At 43.8% G+C, this 11,213-nt stretch overlaps 1 protein-coding gene across 4 annotated transcripts in view; it reads right to left on the reverse strand.

The window, feature by feature from the left end:
• The window catches only part of col4a4 (collagen, type IV, alpha 4), a 161,886-nt gene that overhangs the window by 137,197 nt on the left and 13,476 nt on the right, over positions 1-11,213 (reverse strand). For 3 of the 4 annotated variants that reach the window (XM_020503910.2, XM_020503913.2, XM_020503912.2), the window contains exons 1-2: positions 10,904-11,149; positions 9,580-9,729 (exon numbers count right to left, since the gene is read on the reverse strand). In XM_020503910.2, the coding sequence (XP_020359499.1) occupies positions 9,580-9,626 (47 nt within the window). In that variant the 5' untranslated portion in view covers positions 9,627-9,729; positions 10,904-11,149. Of the gene's footprint in view, positions 1-9,579; positions 9,730-10,903; positions 11,150-11,213 lie in introns of those variants that run through there. The other variant, XM_031790323.1, reaches the window with a different exon arrangement.

Genomic DNA, 11,213 nt, shown 5'->3' on the forward strand with positions numbered 1-11,213 from the left:
GGATTTTGTAATCACAGTTTAAAAGCGAGATTGGGTGATAGGATCCACATTCCAGGGGGTCTTTGTTTTTCTTTAGTAGTAATGAAATCGAAGCCTGATAAAGACTAGGCGGTAGCTTTGAAGTATTGAGGCACTCTGCAAATAGTCGAGACAAGAATGGGCAAAGCAGACCAGAAAACGTCCTGTAAAATTTGGTTGGAAAACCGTCCGGACCCGGTGATTTACCACTTTTCATTGCGGACACTGCTGTTGCAATCTCCTCAAGCGTAAATTCTTCTTCTAGACAGTCATTGGAGTCTGTATCAATTGAAGGCATATTCAAGCCATTAAAGAAGGAGTCAATCAGCAAGGGGTCTTGAGGGGATTCAGAGGTGTATAGCGCAGAGTAATTTAAAAAATAATTGATCATTGATCTCTTTATGTATAACTGTGGTGGCACCAGACGGGGTCCTTATTTGTGGGATTAAACGTGAGGCCTCAGATTTACGGATCTGATGCGCAAGGAGTTTACTGGCCTTGTCGCCTTGTTCATAGACTTTGTATCGAGCTCGCAAGAGTAACTGTTCAGCTTGCCTGGTAGAAAGCTCATCAAATTCAGATTGGAGTAGTTGGCGCTCTTTATGCGGAAGGATCCGTAAGCATACTTCTCATCCAGTGTGGCTATGGACTCGCTCAGGTCCCGAAGTCGCTGGGAGCGAACTCTGTTTTGGTTGGCTGTATAAGACATAATTTGGCCACGTAGGTATGCTTTGAGAGACTCCCATATGGTAGAGCAGGGCATACCTGGTGTTGAATTAGTTTCTAGGAATAAGGTGATTTCAGAAGAAATGAAATTGACAAACTCCTTATCTGAGAGTAAAATGGGGTTGAGACGCCATTGATAACACATAGGAGGTCGCTGGGGAAACTCTAGTTCAAGCACTAATGTTGAATGGTCAGAGATAACAATACTCTCGTAAGTACACTGCCGAAGGTTAGGCAGAAGTTTTTTGTCCAAAAATAAGTAATCAATCTGGGAGTATGTTTGATGAACATGAGAATAAAAGGAATACCGTCTATCTGTAGGATGTAGGAAACGCCAGGCCTCAAACATAGCATATTTCTGAAGAAAGGATTGAATAAGTAGGGCACATTTAGATGGGCCTGTATTTGTTTGTGAGGACTTGTCAAGAACTGGGGACATTTTACAGTTGAAATCCCCCCCTAAAATCAACAAATGAGAATCTAAATTGGGAATAGCAGACAGAAAGGAAGAAATTAAACTTGTGTCATCCCAATTGGGAGCATAAACACTAGCCAAAACAAGAGGGGTAGAAAAGAGTTCACCAGTTACTATGACGTATCGTCCCTTAGGATCAGCAATAACCTCAGAAGCTACAAAGGGAGTAGCTTTATCAACCAGAATAGCAGCACCTCTTGATTTACTATGAAAGTTTGAGTGGAACACTTGACCAACCCAGTCCTTACGCATCCTAAAATGCTCACCAGTCCTCAAGTGAGTCTCTTGTAGAAATGCAATATTTGCATTCAAACCCTTTAAGTGTGTCAACACTGGTATTGGTATTTCAAGAAATGTACTTGATCGTATTATTTTGGCCCCTCTGGGCATTCCCGTTATTCAACCCTGTCATTAGAGCATAGAATGGAAAAGAAATGAGCGCCCAAAACCCCCAGAAAAACTTGTCTCAGAGTAATAATGTACGGTGGTAAATGTTTGGAAAAAGTACCGAAAAAAACCAGATAAAAAAACTAAAAAGACAGAATGACAACATTAGAACTGAACAATTCAACCTGCCCCCCCACCCCCTCCCCCCATCCCAGACAATACCTCCCCAAACGAGGTACAAGCCTAAATAGAACATGTTCTCTTCGCACAGTATGTCTGTGAGAGTGCGGTCTTAAACCTAAACCCACAGTCCCGCTCTTTAAAGTCGCGTTTTGTTAGTGGATCAAGCAGTATTTTTTCAAATAAAAAAAAGGCGAATCCCTTGTGCAAACGGAATGAAAAAAGCACCACTTGTAGATGTATATAATTGTATTCCCAGTCTTATAACAGACATTGAGAGAGAAAATAAATAAAATGTATAAAGGCTCTCAGCCAAAAATCTAATTTGAAGTAAGGAAATCGTAGTAAGACAATCAAAAATAATAGTAATTATAATAGTAGTCTAGTTGAAGCTGAGACAGCTTACAACCAATACCAAAAAACTACGTGTGCGCAACGTTGAACGTTTGCTGGGCATAAATTATGCTCAAAACTTTTAAAATTAAAGTGAGGCCCCAAAAACCGTGTAGCCTCGGGAGACATTTACTGTTTACTGGGTCAATGCAAACGGATGCAGTAAACAAATAACCAAAAATATTTTGAGTCACCGAGACAATGTGTAAACAAACTAAATAGGTGAGCGAGATAAGGCACGCACACTAGATGATCAAAACATTAGATCACATCAAATAAGCCTGAATAGTTCACCAACTATACAAGACTAGCCTGTTATATCTAAGCATAATTGTACCACAAGTGGGTTACTTACTATCCACAGTTCGCAAGCAACAGTTGCTGAACTGTGAGCATATTCAAGACTTCTTGCTGTGACGTTGAATGTGAGCCATAGCCTCATCCGGAGATTCAAATGTGTAGTCTTTACCCTCATGAGATATCCATAAACGGGCCGGGAATCGCAGTCCATACTTCACACTTGGATGGTCCCGAAGTACTCGTTTGGCCTGTCCGAAAGCTGCGAGCTGCCTGGAAACAGTGGGGGAGTAGTCCTGGTAGATGGAAAAGCTCTGTCCTTGAAAGCTCAGAGTGGTATTGCGGGCTCGTCGGAGGATCTCCATCTTCTCATGAAAAAAGTGCACTCGAAGAATTATGTCACGGGGCCTCTCCCCATCCCGGGGCTTTGGGCGTAGCGACCGGTGGGCTCGATCAATCAGGGGCTTTTCATCTAAGGCAAGAACATCCTTCAGCAGCCCTGAAACGAAATCCGTGGCGCGATGCATTTCCGCAGACTCTGGGACCGATACAAGTCTCAGATTATTGCGGCGAGAGAATCCCTCTAGACTCACAGCTCTCCTTCACCCTTTTCAAATCCGCAGCTAGGCGTTTAATTTCAGCCTCCAGGGATGTAGTTAAATCGGAGACATTAGTAGCGGAGGTCTCCAGTGCAGCAATCGTTGTAGTGTGTGATGCAGTTGTTGTTTTGAGTATTGTGATTGCTGGCACAGTCCTGTTCCGCAGGATGGTTAAATCTGCTTTTAAAGTATCAGAAACCTCCTGTATTCTGGCCTCAATCGTAGCAACCACCTGTGTTTTCATTTCAACTATCTCAGAGCGTAGTAGTTTGATGGCCTCGAGAATGTTCATTTCAGCACCGCCAGGCCAAGCCGCGCCCCCGGTTAAAGTGTGCGTCCCCGGGCCCTCAGGCTCAGGAGAGGGCGGTGATGAGAGCGGGTCTTGTAGGCCGGGTTTTCTCAAAGTCATGCTTTTGGCCTTATGTTTGGTCGACATGCTGACATTCGGAAGCAAAGTAGTCTTGTTTTTTACGGAAAGGGATCACCAAATTAATATTTGAAAATAAATACGGTTCTGCTGCAGAATTCACATAAACTTTAAGAATACCATGGGAGCAAACGGAAAACACGTCAGTCGCACATGGCGTCCCCTACCATCAGTCCAAGTTCTGCTTTTCTGATGTATCAAATACTTATGTCATGCAATAAAATGCAAATTAATTACTGAAAAACCATACAATGTGATTTTCTGGATTTTTGTTTTAGATTCCGTCTCGCACAGTTGAAGTGTACCAATGATAAAAATGACAGACCTCTACATGCTTTGTAAGTAGGAAAACCTGCAAAATCGGCAGTGTATCAAATACTTGTTCTCCCCACTGTATAAAATCTTCCGACAAGATGGATATGCTTAACACCCTGGCCATCCTACAATCTAAGCTAAATGCCCTCAATCTCACTGAAATTATCATGGAACCTACCAAATGCAATCCTAAATCCGTAATCATGGGCACCCTCTTAGATATCATCCTGACCAACTTGCCCTCTAAATACACCTCTGCTGTCTTCAACCAGGATCTCAGCGATGAGTGATGGGTCCACGGTCAAACGACCACCCCACATAACTGTCAAACGCTCCCTAAAACACTTCAGCGAGCAGGCCTTTCTAATCGACCTGGCCCGGGTATCCTGGAAGGATATTGACCTCATCCCGTCAGTAGAGGATGCCTGGATGCTCTTTAAAATTGCTTTCCTCGCTAAATTAAATATGCATGCCCCATTCAAAAAATGTAGAAATAAGAACAGATATAGCCCAAACCAGACTTGACTGCCCTTGACCAGCACAAAAATATCCTGTGGCGTTCTGCATTAGCATCAATTATTAATAGCCCCCGCAATATGCAACTTTTCAGAGAAGTCAGGAAACAACATACTCAGTCAGTTAGAAAAGCTAGGCTAGCTTTTTCAAACAGAAATTTGCATCCTCTAGCACTAATTCCAAAAAGTTTTGGGACACTGTCAAGTCCATGGAGAATAAGAGCACTTCCTCCCAGCTAACCACTGCACTGAGGCTAGGAAACACTGTCACCACCGATAAATCTATGATAATCGATAATAATAATAATACATTTTTCTACAGCTGGCCATGGTTTCCACCTGGCTACCCCTACCCCGGCCAACAGCTCAGCATCCACTGCAGCAACTTGCCCAAGCCCCCTCCACTTCTCCTTCACCAAATCCAGACAGCTGGTGTTCTGAAATTGCTGCAAAATCTGGATCCCTACCAATCAACTGGGCTAGATCATCTGGACTGTCTCTTTCTAAAATCAGCCGAAATTGTTGCAACCCCCATTATTAGCCTGTTCAACCTCTCTTTCGTATCATCTGAGATCCCCAAAGATTGGAAAGCTGCCGCGGTCATCCACCTCTTCAAAGGGGAGACACTCTAGACCCAAATTGTTATAGACCTATATCCATCCTGCCCTGCCTTTCTAAAATCTTCAAAAGCCAAGTTAACAAACAGATCACTGACCATTTAGAATCCCACCGTACCTTCTCCACTATGCAATCTGGTTTCCGAGCTGATCATGGCTGCACCTGAGCCATTCTCAAGGTCCTAAACGATATCATAACCGCCATCGACAAAAGACAGTACTGTGCAGCCGTCTTCATCGACCTGGACTAGGTTTTCGACTCTGTCAATCACCGCACTCTTATGGCAGACTCAACAGCCTTGGTTTCTCTAATAACTGCCCCTGCCTGGTTCACCAACTACTTATCAGATAGAGTTCAGTTTGTCAAATCGGAGGGCCTGTTGTTCGGATCCTTTTTATTAATGTTTTTATTTCACCTTTATTTAACCAGGTAGGCTAGTTGAGAACAAGTTTGCAACTGCGACCTGGCCAAGATAAAGCATAGCAGTGTGAACAGACAACACAGAGTTACACATGGAGTAAACAATTAACAAGTCAATAACACAGTAGAAAAAAAGGGGAGTCTATATACATTGTGTGCAAAAGGCATGAGGAGGTAGGCGAATAATTACAATTTTGCAGATTAACACTGGAGTGATAAATGATCAGATGGTCATGTACAGGTAGAGATATTGGTGTGCAAAAGAGCAGAAAGGTAAATAAATAAAAACAGTATGGGGATGAGGTAGGTAAAAATTGGTGGGCTATTTACCGATAGACTATGTACAGCTGCAACGATCGGTTAGCTGCTCAGATAGCAGATGTTTGAAGTTGGTGAGGGAGATAAAAGTCTCCAACTTCAGCGATTCTTGCAATTCGTTCCAGTCACAGGCAGCAGAGAACTGGAACGAAAGGCGGCCAAATGAAGTGTTGGCTTTAGGGATGATCAGTGAGATACACCTGCTGGAGCGCGTGCTACGGATGGGTGTTGCCATCGTGACCAGTGAACTGAGATAAGGCGGAGCTTTACCTAGCATGGACTTGTAGATGACCTGGAGCCAGTGGGTCTGGCGACTAATATGTAGCGAGGGCCAGCCCACTAGAGCATACAAGTCGCAGTGGTGGGTGGTATAAGGTGCTTTAGTGACAAAACAGATTGCACTGTGATAAACTGCATCCAGTTTGCTGAGTAGAGTGTTGGAAGCAATTTTGTAGATGACATCGCCGAAGTCGAGGATCGGTAGAATAGTCAGTTTTACTAGGGTAAGTTTGGTGGCGTGAGTGAAGGAGGCTTTGTTGCGGAATAGAAAGCCGACTCTTGATTTGATTTTAGATTGGAGATGTTTGATATGAGTCTGGAAGGAGAGTTTACAGTCTAGCCAGACACCTAGCTACTTATAGATGTCCACATATTCAAGGTCGGAACCATCCAGGGTGGTGATGCTGGTCAGGCGTGCGGGTGCAGGCAGCGAACGGTTGAAAAGCATGCATTTGGTTTTACTAGCGTTTAAGAGCAGTTGGAGGCCACGGAAGGAGTGCTCTATGGCATTGAAGCTCGTTTGGAGGTTAGATAGCACAGTGTCCAAGGACGGGCCGGAAGTATATAGAATGGTGTCGTCTGCGTAGAGGTGGATCAGGGAATCGCCCGCAGCAAGAGCAACATCATTGATATATACAGAGAAAAGAGTCGGCCCGAGGATTGAACCCTGTGGCACCCCCATAGAGACTGCCAGAGGACCGGACAGCATGCCCTCCGATTTGACACACTGAACTCTGTCTGCAAAGTAATTGGTGAACTAGGCAAGGCAGTCATCCGAAAAACCGAGACTACTGAGTCTGCCATTAAGAATATGGTGATTGACATAGTCGAAAGCCTTGGCAAGGTCGATGAAGACGGCTGCACAGTACTGTCTTTTATCGATGGCGGTTATGATATCGTTTAGTACCTTGAGCGTGGCTGATGTGCACCCGTGACCGGCTCGGAAACCAGATTGCACAGCTGAGAAAGTACGGTGGGATTCGAGATGGTCAGTGACCTGTTTGTTGACTTGGCTTTCGAAGACCTTAGATAGGCAGGGCAGGATGGATATAGGTCTGTAACAGTTTGGGTCCAGGGTGTCTCCCCCTTTGAAGAGGGGGATGACTGCGGCAGCTTTCCAATCCTTGGGGATCTCAGACGATATGAAAGAGAGGTTGAACAGGCTGGTAATAGGGGTTGCGACAATGGCGGCGGATAGTTTCAGAAATAGAGGGTCCAGATTGTCAAGCCCAGCTGATTTGTACGGGTCCAGGCTTTGCAGCTCTTTCAGAACATCTGCTATCTGGATTTGGGTAAAGGAGAACCTGGAGAGGCTTGGGCGAGTAGCTGCGGGGGGGGGGGGGGGGGGGGGCGGAGCTGTTGGCCGGGGTTGGAGTAGCTAGGCGGAAGGCATGGCCAGCTGTTGAGAAATGCTTGTTGAAGTTTTCGATAATCATGGATTTATCGGTGGTGACCGTGTTACCTAGCCTCAGTGCAGTGGGCAGCTGGGAGGAGGTGCTCTTGTTCTCCATGGACTTCACAGTGTCCCAGAACTTTTTGGAGTTGGAGCTACAGGATGCAAACTTCTGCCTGAAGAAGCTGGCCTTAGCTTATACTGACTGCGTGTATTGGTTCCAGACTTCCCTGAACAGTTGAGATTGAGGGCATCTAGCTTAGATTGTAGGACTGCCGGGGTGTTAAGCATATCCCAGTTTAGGTCACCTAACAGAACAAACTCTGAAGCTAGATGGGGGGCGATCAATTCACAAATGGTGTCCAGGGCACAGCTGGGAGCTGAGGGGGGTCGGTAGCAGGCGGCAACAGTGAGAGACTTATTTCTGGAGAGAGTCATTTTCAAAATTAGTAGTTCGAACTGTTTGGGTATGGACCTGGAAAGTATGACATTACTTTGCAGGCTATCTCTGCAGTAAACTGCAACTCCTCCCCCTTTGGCAGTTCTATCTTGACGGAAAATGTTATAGTTGGGTCTGGCAGACTCTATGGGGATGCCACAGGGTTCAAATCTCAGACCAACTCTTTTCTCTGTATATATCAATGATATATTCTCTGATCCACCTCTACGCAGACGACACCATTCTGCATACATCTGGCCCTTCCTTGGACACTGTGTTAACAAACCTCCAAACGAGCTTCAATGCCATACAACACTCCTTCCTTGGCCTCCAACTGCTTTTAAATGCTAGTAAAACTAAATGCATGCTGTTTAACTTTGTTGTGTGTTCAAGGCTTATTTTTTACAGACTATGGTGCGAGGAAACTGTGCAGACACTGTGATTTGAGCTATAGAGCAGTGGTCACCAAACTTTCCTGAGTAATGATCACTTTGACGAGGTAGCCTCCATACTTACTAGCTGTTCTTGAGGTCTCTGTGTTTCTGTTAAGTTTAAGACTTGTACTTCGTTAAACTTTTTGTTGTTTTATTTTCTTCATTGATATGAAGCCAAATGACACAACGATTCTGAAATAGCTCTTTTTGCATGACACTATTTAGGGATAGAGGTGATGGTTTTTCGATTTAAGGAACAAGTGTATGCGAAATTATTGTCACAGTGGGACTTGAACTTGCACGACATTTCGTCAACGGAGTCCGACACAGTGTAACAAGACTGGGCGTTTTTAATAAAACTTTGACTTTGAATGATCACCTGGGGCGGCAGGGTAGCCTAGTGGTTAGAGCGTTGGACTAGTAACCGAAAGGTTGCAAGTTCAAATCCCCAAACTGACAAGGTACAAATCTGTCATTCTGCCCCTGAACAGGCAGTTAACCCACTGTTCCTAGGCCGTTATTGAAAATAAGAATTTGTTCTTAACTGACTTGCCTAGTAAAATAAATAAAAAACTTTCTCAGTCAAAATGCAATCCAAGTTCTACTGCTCAGAATTTTTTAAAACATGACTTAAGCCTATGCAAAATTAACCAATTAAAAGCAGTTCTGTAGCAATGAGGTTTGTGGCTATAGGCCCAATACAGTAGGCTATAGGCCCAATACATTGTCACTGCATCTTGGCTATGCTTGAATTGCCCTAGCAATGTTGTTCTTAAACCATTTTAGAGTCGTCACAACAGACCCGGGTTTGTTCCCAGGCTGTGTCACAACCAGCCGTGATCAGGAGTCCCATAGGGCGGCGCACAATTGGCCCAGCATTATCTGGGTTAGGGGAGGGTTTGGCCGGCAGTACTGTGAAAGGTGGGCTCTAATCTGATGGAAATTAATAGGCATACAACCAAAAGTATGTTTCCTTCACTTAGCCCTCCAACACCTGTCTGCTTCCTTCCGATCTGCAAACACCAAAAGTGGAAGGCACTAGTTGGGGGAAGGGGCAGAGGAGGATGGTGAGGGCAAGACAGCTCCTAATAATGGCTAGAACTGAGTGAATGGAATGGTATCAAACACATGGAAACCACGTGTTTGATGTGTTTGATACTATTCTATTGATTCTGTCCCAGCCATTACTATGAGCTTGTTCTCCGATTTAAAGTGCCACCAGCCACCATGCTGGTAAGGGGCTATGGGTTGTTTTAGCCAAGCAGAAATGGAGAAGATGTGAACGGAAGGAAATTAGAGAAAATTAGACAATGAGATCATGAGAAGATGTGAGTTGGTAATCTGACCAGAGAGGGAGTTTGGTCCAGGTGGTGCAGCAGGTAGAGACCGTCATCTCCGCCACTTAGGGCGTGTCCTGCTTCCAGACAAGCCCTTGACCTCTGCCTTGCCTCTGATTGGTGCAACAGCAACGATGAGACTCTGCCTCTCGACCTCTCCTATGAGATAGACAAACAACGATAAGAGACAGAATACTCTCAGATAGGAAGGTAGATAGAGTAAATTTATGTACAGTAAAAATGTTGGGTTCAATTCCATTGAAACTTAGTCAATTCATAAATCAAATGTAATTTTAATTCCTGAATTTATAAAATCATCCATTTGTTAAATGGATTCAAATGTATCTCCTTAATTGGCGCAGTTAAAGATGCATTAACGAATAAAACAATTATATAAATAAATGAATGAGTAGAGAGTGGATGAATGGATGGATAGATATGCGCGCACACACACACACACACACGCACACGCACACACACGCACAACTTTGTCATAACAAATGTCTGTGACCTGATGAACTGTGAACAAGATGTACTTTGCGGATCAGTTCTCATTGCACGAAAAGCTGGTTCGTAGGCAGGCAGCCTGAGATAAAGGGCTTATCATTATAATGTATGAATATTTTCAAACATCAAAATGAAAGCCAGGTTATTAGATCACATGCTGAGGTTTTCAACAACAAAAATATTACTGCTTGTGCCCCATTTTTTCTAAGCTAAACCTCAAAACTCGCAACCAATTATGATGTGATGATGATCACCATCATCATCATTATGACCTCTTATTATTACTGATGTTGCACAGCTCTCACTGCAATCGTGCACCACTGTAACTGTATTCAAGATAAGCCTGAGGGGGCTTGTGTACAGTATTGCGGGGACACCGTGCTGATTTTGTGATACATGCATACTGAATTGCTTTGACAAAATAGGTCCCCAAGCCCTACTCTGCGAATAGGCCTCCAATCCAGATTTGAAACTATAATAAATCTATTACCGAATCAAATATGTGTGTAGTCTACATTTTTCAAGTAAAAATACTTTGAAATGCATGGTCTGAGTATATTCCCACGAAAATCAAATTGGTTAAAATGTGCCTAGGTAATAATCCTGCAAATTCAATTAACCTACAATAAAATTGAGCGAAGATATGGCAACGAATGAAACCGTTGCAAATGACCCCCAAGACATGTATTAATAGGAATTTGCGCTATGGAGAAAATGAATGATTAGGTCTACCCGTCATATCCTAGATAGGGTGCGAGAATCGTCCCAATCGAACGCAGAGTTTTATTGTAGACAATAAGTGTGCTATGCAATAAAAAACGCTTACCCCAGTCTTGATACACTGTGTCGGACTCCGTTGACGAAATGTCGTGCAAGTTCAAGTCCCACTGTGACAATAATTTCGCATACACTTGTTCCTTAAATCGAAAAACCATCACCTTTATCCCTAAATAGTGTCATGCAAAAAGAGCCTAGCTATTTCAGAATCGTTGTGTCATTTGGCTTCATATCAATGAAGAAAATAAAACAACAAAAAGTTTAACGAAGTACAGGTCTTAAACTTAACAGAAACACAGAGACCTCAACAACCGCTAGTAAGTATGGAGGCTACCTCGTCCACTCCGCACCTCATACCG

Source organism: Oncorhynchus kisutch, linkage group LG15 (genome assembly GCF_002021735.2).
Source record: "Oncorhynchus kisutch isolate 150728-3 linkage group LG15, Okis_V2, whole genome shotgun sequence".
Classification (NCBI taxonomy): Eukaryota; Metazoa; Chordata; class Actinopteri; order Salmoniformes; family Salmonidae; genus Oncorhynchus; species Oncorhynchus kisutch.